The 17,141-nt window shown below is 34.5% G+C and overlaps 1 protein-coding gene across 1 annotated transcript; it reads right to left on the bottom strand.

Moving 5' to 3' along the window:
- Window positions 1-467: 467 nt before the first annotated feature.
- LOC142972794 (lysosomal proton-coupled steroid conjugate and bile acid symporter SLC46A3-like) lies at window positions 468-11,310 on the bottom strand. Its single transcript, XM_076114091.1, has 7 exons — window positions 10,337-11,310; window positions 9,383-9,542; window positions 7,701-7,802; window positions 7,108-7,245; window positions 5,672-5,755; window positions 1,820-1,976; window positions 468-743 (listed from the first exon to the last, which is right to left on the bottom strand). The coding sequence occupies exons 1-7, from the start codon at window positions 11,150-11,152 to the stop codon at window positions 683-685; spliced, it is 1,518 nt and encodes a 505-aa protein (XP_075970206.1). The 5' UTR covers window positions 11,153-11,310; the 3' UTR covers window positions 468-682.
- Window positions 11,311-17,141: the final 5,831 nt, after the last annotated feature.

Genomic DNA, 17,141 nt, shown 5'->3' with positions numbered 1-17,141 from the left:
TTATTTGGGTCTGTATATATTTTGGTCAATGTGCTATGTTGAATAAAGTTATTCACGTGATTGTAGGTTTAACTAAGTACACTTTATATATAACTTTCCCTCAAATCATTCTTCTTCCATCTTCCATCAGCATCTTATTCGAAATTGTTTGAAGAAATCTCAGACATACATATACAGTTTTACTTGGTAAGGATTCATCAATTTCATATAATATACAAAAAAGGTCAATTAGGTCGCCACGCCGCTATCGTTGAGTCGGGTTGTTCGGGGAACAATAATTTGTGCGATCCACAAATAATTGTTTCTGGCCTGGTTGTACTTTGTCTCCGTTATTTGTATATTTGTAAAAGTCCCCGCGACACGAGAGCAATTTTGAGTGCGGGAGTTGTTTTTTTTAAGAAGAAATTTTAAATCGATTTGCTATTAATACGTATTTTAAATGTCGAAAGAAAAACGTTGTTCTTTATCAAATCATATTTATTTTTGTCTTATTAAATAACATTACATCTAATAACTAACTACATAATAACATTTTTCAGGTCATTGATCTACAAGAAATTACAAAACATAATAATATATTTGTTTCGTCAGTCTATTGTATCAATAAGCTTCATTTTAATTTATTTTTGTACAACTAATAAAACTATTGTTTAAATTCGAATGAAATTATATGGTAATTCAGTTATTCTTCTTGAGTCGCTCTTGATTTTCTTAACTGCTTCCTGTGGTCGTAGAATAACCAACTGAAAACAAATAAAACATGATTTAGCACTAGTCTCACATAACATAACTTATCTGCTAAATAAAGTGACGCGATTGTATGAAAACAAGGGTGAAATTTTAATCTAATAGATATTAAGAAGTAATTAGTTTCTAAAAGTCTTTGAACAATAACCAATACAATTATTAAATTCAGAAGTAATGCAAATTAATAAAAACCTTGCGAAGCTGTTACTTTTTCGCTGATCAGATTCTCATACAACATTTTTCGATAGACGACAGTGGAGGGGAATCGTGTTGGAAGGGAAGCAGGACTCAGATTGTGTAGTCTATTGTAAAATCTTAAGAATGACTTTATTTTTTTGCAAAATAAGTCCATTCACAGAATTATTTAATACTATTTGGTAACTAAGTAACGAACAAATAGGAAAAAATAACTCCATTGATAAGATAAGATAAAATACTTTGTAAAAATATTTGGATCAAATACATTTCGCTATCTAAGATCACAAAAGTTGATTCAATTTAATGAGATTCGGTTATCTTTAGCACACGTGTACATAGTAAAGACCGGTGCTTTTAAATAGAATTAAAATTAGCAAGTTCTTAATTGCACAATAATATCTATTTTAAGTTTGTTGCACACGTTATGGTATTATAAAGCGCGATACCGTTGTTTAATCACGAGTGTACCTACTTTAAGGAATATTAATACTGACTTAGCAAAAAAATTTTCAATATTGAATCTTTTCAATATTTTGGATCAAATGATATTTGGTATTAACATTATTTTATTCTTTCAACGTAGGGGGAAATATTTGGAAATGGTGCTAGTGTGACGAATTTCTGATGCATGACGAAAATAGGTTCAAAGTGAGTAATTCATAGAATTCTTTTTATTTATATGAAACATATATACGTATAAATTTGTATGAAACAAAAGAAGTATTTAAACTCGATCCCTACTGACGCAATTTTATCTTTGCCTGCACTCCAAAAAGACGTGATTTTAATTAAAAAAGAACTTTTGTTCAACATTTTTTTAAGTTTATGTTTGTAGATGAAGTATAATTTCTTCATAGTCTCTTGGTATACTCACGATAGTACTATAACAGCAGGCAGCGTCATACTCGCACCGAGCAAGAACACGGCTCCCGGCAGCACTTCCATCGTTGCTGTATACGTCTTAGTATATAAGGGCACGTATATCAACGGCATTAGGTTCTCCACTAAACCAACCATCGAGTTCACTTTACCTGAAAAAGTGATAAAATTGATTAAGAGAAAGCAAAGGACAGGCTCAGCAGAAGTTTTATAAATTTATCTACTTATAGCTACATAAAAATGGTGTGGCACTTGCATATTTAACAAAACAACGGGTAACATTTTATATTACCGTCTTCGAGCCAAATATTCAACATAATAATTTTCAATGGCTGATCGATTCCCCATAGAACATTTATTTGTTGCTACTAGACAGCTGACTCTCAAATCCCCTCAAATCTAAAAATAAACCTACAATCTGTATATTAATTAACGTATTTACAAAGAAAGCTACACAGCTGTCTATTTACTCCATCCTCATATCCTTACTACCAACAATAGCTAATACTAATCCGTGCTGCCAACAATACGTAACATATTAGATTTACAGACAATTGACACATTATTACTCAGAGCAGACATCGGCTGTTAATAGACCAATAGATCTAAAATCAAATCATAACGGGCTATGGAGCATTATTCACTAGACAATGAAACCTCCACAACTCACCATATTGATATAATCACGACTTGATGTATTAACTATCGAATATGATTTAAATCGATTACATATTATTATTGACTGACTTATGCCTGGAATTTTGTTGGTGTGGTAATGTAAGGATAGATACGCCTTATAGTCTGACAACTTAGTAGAGAACCTTGGCATGCACAATTTATAAATATTACTAGCTGACCTGCGCAGATCCGCTCTCTAATTCTCTTAACATTTTTTCTCTTTATAAAAATCTTTTCCGTGTCCCTAAGACAGTTGTACAAAAAAACAATTAGTCGCTCTTAAGTTTAGCGCTTAGCAATATATTCGGCGATTTATTTTTATATATCGCTCATTCAATGCAAAAGGGCCACAACTAAAAAAAAAATGATCATCGTTTTATTGCAAAAATGACACCTGAACCGACTATATTTTATAGTAAAAAAAAAACCTCTATCATTTTTGCTTATATTATGGCTGCACTGACTTACTGCCCTTTTTGCATTAGCTCACTTTGACAGGTAATGTCAGTGCAAAACAGCCACTTTGTGAGTTGCGCCCGGAGATTCAACGCAAATGCTCGTCAGTTGCGTGAAAAAGTGCCACAATCCAAAATACGTCTGTGTTGGGTGCAAAATTTCAAGTTAATGTGATTATATTTTACAATACAAAACTGCCATATTTTGGAAAACGTCCTTTTTGCATTCTAACTATAGTATTTGTTACCATATTTTGTAATACAAAAGTGCCATATTTCTGAAAACGACCGTTTTGCATTCAAACACTGGTATTTGTTATTATATTTTGTAATATAACGGTAGCATATTTTGAAATACGTCCCTTTTGCATTAAATTATTGTGGAATAAATATTTTTTTTTAGCATGCTAGAATGGGAAGGCCATAAATATGGCCGTTTGGCATGATAATAATTTTAGTTTTCGTTAAAATTTTCGAAATAAAATTTAACATTTTGATGCAGGGAAAGGCAAGGGGGGACCCTTCCCTTTCAAATCGCCCTTTTAGCGGCAAGATCCGACTAGTCCATTTCAAATGCGTCTAGGTCATCTCGCCATCTCCGTTTTGGTCTCCCGCGTCTGCGATGACCATCCTCTGGCATCCAGTTGGTAGATATGCGGGCCCACCTTTCCGGATGCATGCGGATAATGTGGCCGGCCCAGTTCCATTTCAACCTGGCGGTCTTCTTCCCTTAATCGGCTATGCGAGTTTGGGAGCGCAGTATAGAATTTTGGACGTGATCTGTTCTTCTTAGATCTGATATACTACGCTCCATTTCTCTCTGGCAAACCTTCGGTTTCTACTTTTGGTTTTCCGTAAGGGACCATGTTTGGGCACCGTAGGTTAGGACGGGTAGTATAAACATTTCGACGAGCTTCCACTTTAGTGGCAGTGGAAGGTTACCGTTCATTAGCTCTTTCATGGACCAGGAGCTCTTCCAGGCACTTGTGACACGTTTGTCCAACTCTTTGTCCCGTCGGTTGTTAAAAGAGGCTATCTGGCTCAAGTAAGTGTACTCGTCGACATAGTGTATGACGTGCCCGCCTACCTCGACCCTACGTTTTGTTGTTGGTCATAACCTGGGTTTTTGTACGGTTCTTACTTAGTCTAATCTGAAGGCTTGCCGTCATAGCATCTTTGAGCATTGATTCGAGTTCCAATGCAAAGGAAGAGAAGAGGACAATGTCGTCTACAAAACGAAGGTTTGTTAACTGTTTGCCACTAACAACAATGACTTTTGATTGCCGCCAGGCTCCTGAAATTTTTTTCGAGGGTGCTGGTTAGTTATTTGGGAGATAGCGGTTCTTCCTGTTTCACGCTTCTTTGGATTTAGAGAGATTGTTGTATATTGCTTTGATGAGTTTGATGTATGTAGCTTCGATTCTACATAGTATCTTTAAGAAGGTCTTGGTTATGGAGTGATGATTCTATGGCGGAATGACTGATGCTGCCAAAAGCTTTGGAATAATCCACGAATGCTAAATATACGGGTTTATTAAACTCATTAAACTTTTCTATTATCTTATTTCTTTAATACTCCTGCTGCACTCAGTCTACCCGTCACGTTACCCATTGATTGATGATGATGATTGATGTTTAATTTTACTGAATAATGAAAGTTACGCACAAAGTTGATCTCTATTATATTACTTACTTAATAATAAGTAAAGATTTTTAATTAAGATTGTTTAATACAATGTTTTCCTGGTGTCTATTCACTTATGGTTTTATTTACTAATAAGATTTTACTTTTTGATACGGTTTTTTATCAAAAAATGTACAATAAACCATTTTTATTTGCAAAACTGAGTTTAATTTTTGACATAATTTTCATGATATTGGTTCAAATTTTGAATGCAAAAGGGACTTATATGCTTTTTTCTCTTAACAGGTAACAGCTATTACAAAGTTTAAATTGTAAATAGATAGAGCTAAAAAATACGCATCTAATGATATATTAACATCTTATATTTAATTAATAGATATATAAAATATTTAAAAAAAACTGTTTCAAAAATTTGTTTTGGCTCTCCTGTAAAATTTATAGTTTTCGATTTGTGTCCCTTTTGTATTCAAGGAGCGATATAAGTTAATTAAAAATACTGTGTATTTCCAAAATATAGTAGCTGTATCAAACAGGCCACCGTCAGCTGCGAACCTTGCATACAAGGCTCACTAAGTTGCTAGACTATATTCCGCATTGAAAGATTCTGGTAAAATCATATTATTATGAGTAGTTGTCGCTTGAAAGGCGTAGTAATCTCTTGGCAACTTAAATAAGTAAATTTATATTTGACTAGTGTCTTTAAGCGTTGCTTTGTATCGTAGAGATAATTTTGTGTCTGTACAATTCAGTATTAAAATACTAAATTTAAATACTGAATTATAATATTGTAGTAACTTTAATATTGTTTCGGACAAAGATATCAGACAATGGGAATATCAGTCGCATTGATAAATATATGGTATATTTGTCATCATTCCGATAACTAGTTTATACCAATAGGTACAAATATAAAAATAAACAAACGTGATAGTCAATTAAATAATTAAGGCCATAGTTAACATCTGAACCAAAATACAACTACAATTAGGTCAGTCTGTTTCCTTTTGATATAATATTGATATCGTGTATACCTCTAGATAGTAACGTAAAGATAATAAGTTAATCTTACCTAATTCATTGACTTCAACCAGCTTCGATATTATCGACCTCATTGCCAGTAGTGATGTTCCGTTTAGAATTTCTACCGCAGGTGCTGTAATAGAAATAATTTGTTTGTTAGCATTGAATAGAGTAATGATAAGCACTTGAACAAATTTTAAAATGCAGCTCTACGCGGAACTAAACAAAAAAAAATATATAAAAAAAACAACAGTAAAAATGTCCGAAAGCAGACACGATTATAGTGAGAGTTGTTCAGATATTGAAGTAAGTATAGAAGAAAAATATATTAGGTTTGAAAATGCATGATATTGAGTACGGCCAGATAGTTGGCGGTACAAATTTATCAAAAATAATTATTTCCCTATTTCGAAACCGGTGGTAGATTTAGATTGTAACGACTATCACATCTGACGTATATGAATAAACTAGCTGACCCGCGCAACTTCGCTTGCGTCACCTAAGAGAATGGGTCAAAATTTTCCCCGTTTTTGTAACATTTTTCATTGCTACTCCGCTCCTAATGACCGTAGCGTGATGTTATATAGCCTATAGCCTTTCTCGATCAATGGGCTATCTAACACTGAAAGAATTTTTCAAATCGAACCAGTAGTTCCTGAGATTAGCGCGTTCAAACAAACAAACAAACAAACAATCAAACAAACAAACTCTTCAGCTTTATTATATTAGTATAGATTATTAGATTTTTTAATTATTAATATGCATCTAAAACATTAAACACTTTCAGAAATGTTGTAATTAATATTTGTGACTTCAAAACTTGGTCAAGTGTACAAGTTGAAAAATATATTAAATTTGAAGCCTAAAGGAAACTCATTTTAAAGTTCTCTAAACTTCAAATTCTGTTATATTTTTATTAACTACTGTTATCTCAATCGTTCGATGTGATGCATGGTTATTATCAGATAACACATTAGTTGTGTTCAGTGACCGACATTATGAAGGTCCCGGAAAATTGGGCGGAAAATTGAGGTACTACAGTAAGAATGAGATCTTTTAATTTGCTACATTTTTATTTAGCGTCGAATCTAGTATCTTTAGGTCCTGAACATATTACATTGCATCACCTTTGCCCGTATTAACAAATTAGCCTAGGAATGGAATACCAAATAGATCGACATATTTATTTATTATTTCGCAAGGCTTGTTTGATGATCAATACCGAATTGTATTCCTTTTCTCGACAATTTACGTATTCTAGCTATCTCTTAGTCTGTTTCAGCTGACCATGTTATTTAATATTACAAGAAGTTCTTTATGATTGACAGCATAATATATTGTTGTACATTCCACTTATTTATATCCCTTTTCTTTTCATACATTTTCAGTCATTTTCACCTTATTCTTTAGGTGGACTTTGAAACTGGCTTTTATATTTACAAGAAAATCAAGAAACTGGCTCTTATGTTTTTAAGGTAAACTTACCGATATAAAATATCCGTTCATTAGGCGCGAAGCAGTAGACGAAGGAGGCCGCAATCTTGCTCAGTGTAGACACGATGCCGAGCAACGAGTCATGCCATTGTAGATACTTGCTGAACACCATCACCGAGAATATTGTACCTGGAACATAGGTTGAGCGTATTGATGGTATATTATGTAGTTTGAGCACCTGTAGCTTTTGATTATCTTAAATTTGTATTAAACAATAAATAAATATCAAACAAATATTATTGTACAACTCAGACACGTTTTAATATTTCATAATATTATGTTGTGCAGGTATATAATTATGATTTTCATTTTTCTCTTAGTTGATTATACTATAATGAATTCCGTTTTCTTTTTAGTTAATAAACTACTTTGTGTTTCTTCAATTTATATTGGTTTGTGCAATGTATGGTAATCTGAATTTATTGTAATAATTAAGTGTCATGAGCGTTGAGCTTATTTCTAAAGAAAAAAAACTAAGCTTCTGTTATAAAAGTATTTCTTTCCATTTAAGACATTCCTTTCATTATACAGATTTCAAACAGATTGTTTTTATTTAATTTTAGTGTAAAAGATTTGAGGCTTACCAATGGTGTGTGTAACGAAATTGTACGTTTGGAATAAACTGTATTTGACTTCATCCCATCCAAACCGATATCTTGTTGACATGTACATTACCGATATTTCACCTGAAATCAAATAAAACGAAAATATTTACAATATATTTAAAACAGTTTAAAATTACGAGACACCTATACACCGAAATAATTTGTAACATTTTAAAATATGACATAAGTATATGGAATTAATTATAAGCGATACATCTTATAATGATTACAGGAAAATATTAATTAAACATTTATCAATAGCTAATTGAGCAAGCCATAAGGGCATCTAAGACGTTGCGATTACAGTTCATTCACTTGCACGACGCGACGTACTGAAATCTAGATAAGGTGTACTACCAATTAAATACTAATCCTGAATACGATAAGAACTTATGCGTTCGTCCCTAACAAACTCTGTGAACAAAATTCGCCAACCCGTCGACAATATTATTATGTTGGCGACTTCATGTCGGCGGTATAAGAAAAGCAAGAAAATAATAATAAACATAGCAGCCGTCATCAAATCATCGATTTGTGTAGGCGGTTTCTCGACATCGGCGGGAAGGCACAAGTGGATCCTGGAGAAAAGGTGGTACGCCTGAGACTTTTTTAATTCAGTTCTTTAAGGGATGAAATGTTTCAAACCCGGGCTTGAAACATTTCAGAATGAGGAATAAGGTAAACGTGTCCTGATGGACTTAAGACGTCACCTTTACCTCATTCTGGGTAGATATCCTTGCACCAGCAGAAGGTCAGTAATGGGTTAAGAGTTTTTTTAAGTATCACAAGCCCGTCAGAAACATATCAAGCCGATTCTAATCATTTTGTGGGTCACAGTAAGATTTATCACAAATACGTTTTAATTATTTCCAGCAGTCGTTTTTTTATCTTTACCATCTTATCTAATCAGTTAAGGAACTACAATTATTGATTGGTAGAATAAATAGCCTACTACAAACATAATAATAATTATATAGGTAAATAGGTATATATATTATATTATGCTTTATTGTAAATGTTTTATGGAAGTTTTTTAAGTTCCTTTGATACGTTTTTACAATAATAATTAGAGATATTTTTTATGAATGATCTTATCTTTAAAACAAGTGTACGCAGTTAATAAATTATTAGAATGTTCATAGCAATTTTGTTCTAAATATATTACTTTTATCGTGCTGAGAAGAAGTAAGCTTGGATTGGTTTTATATAATATCCCATCTTATGTTATGAAACCTAGCGTTATAGCAATTTTTTTCTGCTGTGATACTAGTGCCACCAGTGACAAAAACGTCGTCAAATTGAAAAGACTACACACAATGGAAAAGTATGCGTTATGGCGGCAAAAAGTTTTTTGAGACGCTCGTGGCTAGTTACACTCACCGGTCAGTAAACGATCAATGGGTTAAGTAACCTTGGCGCGGATATTCCATAGACGGGTGGCCGCATAGTGGTATTTGAACTGAGCGTCTTCGTGCTTCGGAGGGCACGTAAAAAGTCGGTCCCGGTTGTTATCAATAAGATTACAGTCGTTAAGCCATGTTAAAGGCCTTCGGGCGGCTTGAACAACTTTGACACTAGGTTGACCACTGACCACACGACAAATGAAATGAAAATGAAAGTTTTTCTTCTTAATAATTGGTAGAAGTTTGCTTAACACTCACCATACATAGGTCCAAACAATACACTGACGACTAACAGCAGAATACAAAGCCGCACTCTTCTGTTGTCTGGAGTCTTCTTCACGATCACACTGATGGTCTCTTTCACATTGGAGATGTCGAAGAACGTGCGAACGAGATGGCAGCATCCTTGTCGGTCGTGCTGGAAAATATGGGCTTTACTTTAGTACTATAAAATTTACCTTTATATACATAATACCATGTCTTTTATACCCGTAGGTATAAGCAGAGATATACAAAATACACTCTTGTTACGCCATTAACAATGTTAGTCTCATGTAATAAGGGGACACAAGACCTGTAGCACTTTGCCCAACCCGTGAACCAAACCCGGGACCTCATGTTCGGCTGTCCCTTTAGATATTTAGAGGCTTATAGAGTTTACATAACTCTTAGATGGTTGAACTATTTTGGTTCGGTAGATTGTTGGGCAATCTTAAGCGTGAAAATGTCATAGATGGGTGACCACTTAGTGGTAGTTGAGCTGAGCGTTCCGGAGTTAAGTCAGAGGTGTAAACTACTCTCTCTTTCTATTTTACAATTATGGCCCTTGACAAGGTTCACTTTGATTCTGGACCCAAGAACTCATGATCTGCAGACGCTGCCACTACCCATCAAAAGCTGTTTATTAGGTTAGTTGTTCTATTTAGATTTTATTTTTCTTGGCCTCGATTTTATTTGAAAATTAAACAGGTAAATGCGACTACAACGAATATTTCTGTCTTTTACATTATAAAATTATAGATAATAATTTATTTTTGTCTGCTTTATAATCTGACCTTTGCTAGACACTACTTCTAATCATCATTATCAAAGGAATTATAGATATACTCGTATATAGATTAACTAAATATTAAATCTAATCTTTGTTTCATATAATCTAAGGAAATTTCGCCGTTCAAATAGCAATCATAATAACATATTTCATGTACTAACCTTCTTCTGTTCCTTATTCCTCTTGGGGTCTTTTATTACGAAAAACACATACATAATATTGAGGAAATGTAGGGTAGTGGTTAAACCGTAGCTGCCGTAGTATCCAAACTTCTTCAGCCAAATCCCACTCATTCCTATTCCAATAGGAAAAGCTACTGTTATACTGAAACTCATGAGTCCCATCCTATACGTTCTGTTCTTATCACTAGTAATAGTACTGATATATGCAAAAGCAGTCAAGAAACAGAGACACCATCCTCCCGACAATCCTTCAATAATACCTTCAGACAACACCAATACTTCCAGACCAATGTCATTGAAAAAGTATACGTTTAGGATGTTGTTAATACCGATTAGAAACTGACCAAACATAGCAATAACCATGAAGAATTTCCTATGACCGGTTCTATCGGAGAACGAACCAGCAAATAGCGCTAGAATACACGGTATAGTTGCCGACAAATACGTCTTCCACATCATTGCTTTTGCTATTAATTTCTGTACTTCTCTCTCATACATATTCTGACTGTCTGCATCTTGCGTTTTCAATGAATCACAGATCTCGTCTGTAAAGTTTAGGTTCACGCGACAAGCTTTCTCCAGGTACAGGTTCTGCGACGCCGTTATTAACACCATGTTTGATATTATGAACAGCAGCAGACTCGGCTCAACTGTCACATTTGATATAACATCAGAAATTTTCTCACGGAACGTCCTCGGCTCTTCTTCATCTTTAACTTCACCAGCTTCATTTAAAGGCTGTTCTTCCGTCGGCTCCGTGTGATTGTAATTATACACTCTGTCCTCGTTCGACATTTTGAAATCACTTGTGTTTTCTCGACCACATGAATGAAATTATTGATTGTTAAATACTTGTATATATAACAAATGTTGCAAGCGTACTGTTCAATTGTTTCATTTAGCAGTAATAGATGTTAATCTGTAGCTCGTATCAGACGTGATACAAACGAAGGGTGTGTAAATTGATATTGTTTAGTAGGTATTATATCTATATCTTTGTAGACTAATCCTAACTTATCATGTAGATTGTAAATTAATGTTTTATTTGAGTAATAACGTGCAGTACTCGCAGACTAAGGCCGCGTTACCTTTGTAAAGTTACTGTTTGGAAGGTATTGTTGAACTGAATGTTGTTGTTGTGGTAACTGACAAAATAATTGGTATGTTATTTATAAGGCTTGCAAACTACACAGTTCCAGCGGATATTTATATACACGTCAGAATTGTAGTCAAAATGTTTGATATAAGACATTAGTAATTCTTAAAAATGCTGAGCATATTTCGATAGTCGGTGCTGTTGTTCATACTTAAATGAATTCAAAGCTTAATAATTGTACTAGGAGTTATAGTTCACAATATCATCTACTTATTTGACTGCGCCCTTACGTTCTGTCTTGTAAATAACAGTCTGCATCTAAATCTACTCTGTGCTTGTTTGTTATCAAGTCACGTTTTCACTATATTGAATGGTATTCTTATTTCATAACAATTTTATTGATGTTTTGATGATTCTAATACTGCTGATCTCGCGTCACCTCACTGCTGGGGAAAGGTTTCTATCCATAACCTCCATTCTTCTCAATTTTTCCTCTAATTTATCTCGGCCTGCGACCACGGCTAGTATAACTTGCGCCGTAACAAAACCAAAATCAAATATGTTTTATTCATATGTCATAGTGTTATTTTTCTACCACCGTTTCGGAAAAGCTGTTGCTCATGAGAAGAAACGGCTAAAAACGGCTTGCTCTTTTTATTTGTCAGGCATTCAATGATAAAATGCGTGTTCACCTTAATTCCCGTATCCTATTATTTCGGCATTGACTAACTCATCCTGCCATCGCTTTATGTGGCGCAGCGCCGTTTGCCTATGTAAAGGGTACATGTGATATAGTCCTAGGACTGAATCACCTGACAGTAAAAAACTATTCAATGAATGAAAACGCTTTGTTATCTATTACCGACTTGCTTCCATGTAAAGCTAGTGCTTGGTCATATCCTGTGAATGTACAATTATATCTAAAATTAATCATTTTAGCGGAATGAGAAAACGGATATTATACCAATTCGTAAAGTTTTAGTTATTTATTGTTTGTTTGATAATGTTTTCATGAAAAAGACAACTTCCGCACTAAGAATTGTTCTTGTGTTGGACTTTTACAAACATGCAAACAACGGACACAAAGAAAGTCTAGACCCAAACCTGTTATTTGTGGATCGCACAGATAATTGTTCCGTGTGGGAATCGAACCCATGACCTCCCGACGCAACGGTAGAGGCGTGGTGACTTTAACCACTGAGCTATGGAGGCTTTTTATTTTAGCAAGCAATTAATGAGTGAGCTTAATTAGTGTCATGTCATCGTGAATGATAACATTTTTTAGATTATTAAGATAAACTTTTCTGACAATTTAAATGAGTGTATTGTCTTATCTGTGTAATCTGAATTATTTTTAAGTAATTAGTTTTGTCGAACTTCAGAGTTGGAATTCGATCATCTTCGTTCGGTATCAGTTGGAAATTGACGTATAAATTGACTCATGCCTATGCTATTTGTAGATCTCACGCAATATCATGTTTTGTCTTTTGTACTCCTTTATGAAATACTTCAACTTTTGTTTTGCTTAATTAGATCTAAATTAGATGTACTGCATTTTCTACATTTACTATCGAGTACGCGATTTTACATTTTAAATGTACTGAAATGTTTACTTTATCGTAATAATATGGATAGTGGTCAACCTACAGTCAAAGTTCCGAAACACGGAGACGCTCAGTTGTATCACTGTGTGATCGATGGAACGACCGCACAAAGCGTTGCTTAACCCACAGGTACTGGCTGCGAGCGCCTCTACTACAAGCACTGATTATGTTTTCATACAAAACACTATTGTCGAAAATTTATTATTTGTATATAGTCGATAGTGTTGGGCAGCTTTTCCACTAGATTTGTGCTATACTACAGCATACTGCGGGGATGTTATAGCTAATCTGTGAAACCATGAGACCATTTTCACTGATACTACGTCATGCAGTGATGCGAGTAAGATGCGCTGCTCTATGCCTGGATTTAGCCATACATAATCTATAGCACGTTTCCTTTCATAATATATAAAAAACATGTCTTAGTTGAATCCGTTTCCTAGAGCTAAACTATACGCATCAATATATATGATTGGTGTATCAAACGCATCCGCAGCAACGTAGCATAGCACACCTCTGGTCGGAAAGCACCTTAACGATCGCATTTGTTACGTACGTATTGATTTTGTATTTACTCCATTAATATTTTTACAATTTATATTTTGTAGGTGGCGCTATTTATTACATACGATTTAAAACTTTATCTCCACATGTACTGCCTCGCGTTGGAATTATCATAGAATACAATAAATTCATATAAAGCTTGATAAACTTATAGTTATTATGGCTTAAAGTTATCTTAATCGCACTGAGTCAGCAAGAACTTGTGTTATTGCATTACGACACAAGTCATCGTGACTTCTTGACTATGACGTGTGTGGCAGCATGTGTGCAGTCCTGTCAAGATCAAAGTCAAATAATAATAAGTATTGATAAATTATTTGTGGGATAATTGCATGCAATTTGTAAATACAATTGCGCTTTTGGATAAGTCGTTCATTGTTGTGAGGCTAATCGTACAATGCCCGTACTGTTTTTTATTTCAAGTGTAAACCAGATGTCAAAAACTTTATACGTACTTGACTCTATCGTAAAATTCTATAATTGTTTGGAAAAATGTTTGTAGATCTGGATGTGTGTTAAGTCAAAACTATTCAATGGATTTTGGAAGGCATATTCTATAACTTGTATTAACTACTACTACTAATCGTATAGTTAGTGGTCAACCTAGTGTCAAAGTTGTTAAAGCCGCCCGAAAAGCCTTTGACGTGGCTTAACGACTGTTGTCTTAATTGACAACAACCGGGACCGACTTTTTACGTGCCCTCCGAAGCACGGAGACGCCCAGTTCAAATACCACTATGCGGTCACCCATCTATGGAATGACCGCGCCAAGGTTTGCTTAACCCACAGATCGTTTTTACCGACCGGTGAGAGCAACTGGCTACGGCCGCCTCTATTAACTGAGAGTGGGTTAATCTTTTATGCAACGTTTATTGATCTGATTTGGGCACACAGATAGTCTATTATTCGAATTAACACCTGCCATTGTAGTTTCTGCAGCAAATCTTTTCATGCGGATGTCATTGCAGACAAACTGGTGACGTATAATTATGTTATTTTTAAGTGTGACATTCACACATTAACATTACATCAACAAATAGTAGAATGTGGCTTATTTTGTTTATAATAAGGTCGAAGCTCTAAACAGACACAAATACTAATCATTTATAATAATCTTATCGCGACCGACAATATTCGATTATTTCTCAGTGAGTTAAAATTATGTATGGAGTCAGCAACTAGTCTCACTGGATGCAGCTGAATACCAGTATTTTACATGGAGCGACTGCCTATCGGACCTCAATAAACCAGTTACCTGGGTTATAACACGATACCTTTAACTAAGACTGGTTGTTAAACTTTCAAGCTTTTTACTGCTGTTAACGACTGTCAAATATCTTTGAAAGTGACAGCCGGGAACCACAATTTAACCAAAACACGGAGGAACTCGATGTGTATAAAGTGGTCACCCATCCACAGAAAACCTCGGCAAGCGTAGCTTAACCTTAGATATTGATCAAAATGATGTACCGAATGACGTAACGTATTCGTGGCACAGAGATCGTAGGTATATATTTTGTAGGTGTTTCGCCCTGAAGTAATATCTGATAGTGATGTAAGCTCCAATGATAGTCGGAACACGTGTATAAATATTTATAACACGCAGTTAACATGGCACGGCTTAGAATTGTCCTGTTTGTTTCAGTGTCATTTTATTACTTTGATTATAAATTAGTTTTTTGTTAGTAGACTGTTCTATGAAAATTATATGATAAGGATTAGAATTTTACATCATCGGGAAATCGATGATAGAGCGAAAATTTATGTTAAGTAAGAAAATATCGGAACTTTCTACTTCGACAGTAATTGTGTTACAAGCGTCACTATAACCCAAGAAATTGTTTGTAATAATTTCTTGGCTTATATTTAAAACCGGTTAAAACTGTATCGACATTTTTTTCAAGAAATACCAAATACAGTCTCGAGCAAAAATCTGTAAAGGCTGTCACACTTTCAATCGTCTTTAATCTTTTCAAATATGGATTCACATAATGCTAAAGTTAACTAACAAGCAGATATTATAAGAGAGCATAAACAGTCATAAAAAGGTTGATATAAATGTGTCAGAATATACACATTTATGTTTTTAACTGTAAAACCATAAGAATAAAAAAAAATATGCCATCACTGGATACGAAGACGATACAATACAAACGTCTTAATCCTCGATTGAAACATGAGACCGAGGCAAAGGCAGTACAACATACAGCCAGCAACTTGCGGCGAGGCAGACATGCCTGATGGATTAACTGAATTTATGATGTGCACTGCATTGGTACCGCTGGCTAAATGGGTAACCACGGGAATTGATCAACCAACCCCTTGTACGGCTTTGGGTGACCGATTGGTGGGTTTACTAGAGTTATGTCTAAGTTTGTTAGTAAAAGTTATCGAGTTGTGTTCTTTTGTATTTTTTTTTTCAATTGGTCACTGCTGTAGTACTTGAATTAGTAGAGAGCCTTGTATGCGAGGCTTGTGGGTTTTAAAACGCAGCGAAAACCACTCGTACGCAAGCGTATGCAGCTGGTGGTGAAGTATGTTTCATACAGCTACTTAATTTAAGAAATATTTATTATAATCTTGATGAGACGTGTATACCAAGGCTTTCACTAAGTTGCATGAACCATAAAAGTAAGTTTGAAGTATGACAAATTTTTGTGTGGTCCACATATTGCTTCTTGAAATCAGATTGTACTTTAAGCTTGCCATGCTTTAGAGTCCTGTTAAAAAAATTATGTCACAATGTACTAAACTTCAATTTTAATTATAGGCACATCGTACTATCATACCTGATAACTAGTAGGTAAAATTTAGAATGAGAATCAAACCTACTACACTGCGCAGTGATTAGCGAAGTGATACTCACACGCGCCGTCAAAGATTGGTTATCTAAGGCTCTAAGCTATAGATAAAAGTAAATAATAGAATGTTCTAGTTTTGTTCAGCTTTTAATGATAATATACTTCCTGTATTTATTCAACAGTACGTAGTTTCATTGTGTTAGATATCTTGAACAAATGTTGAATGCGTTTATGATTTAAAATAAATAACATGTTATTATTGCTATTAAAGAAGATAATTGAAATACGAAGAAATCTACGTAAACTAGTCAGATGAGTAGGCCAATATTTTTATAATGTTGTCTAAAGACCAATTATTACGGAAACAACACATCCTCTCTACTAGTGGCTCGATTCTCTGCTACTATCGACTATCGACAACCGGCTAGCTATCCAGAAATTTTACACGAAAATCTGCTGAGCGCCTCTACCGGCCTCCGTGTGAACTATTTTGGCAGTACATTTTAAATGTCAAACTCTTGATATTCGACAGTACCAATTGTACAAAATTGCGCTATAGTATATTATTATTATCGTTAATATTGTGTTCGGAATAATCGCTTACTTGCCGTACCTTTATAAATGGACTAAGGATTTTCTGTATTCAGATACAAAGATGTGCTTTACTCAGGTTAAGCACATTTCATTCTTGTCGATGCAAGAGGCCTTATATCAGGTTT

Source organism: Anticarsia gemmatalis, chromosome 5 (assembly GCF_050436995.1).
Source record: "Anticarsia gemmatalis isolate Benzon Research Colony breed Stoneville strain chromosome 5, ilAntGemm2 primary, whole genome shotgun sequence".
In the NCBI taxonomy this organism is placed as follows: Eukaryota; Metazoa; Arthropoda; class Insecta; order Lepidoptera; family Erebidae; genus Anticarsia; species Anticarsia gemmatalis.
Note: the sequence above shows the minus strand (reverse complement) of the source record. Positions and strands in the feature narration are given on the sequence as shown.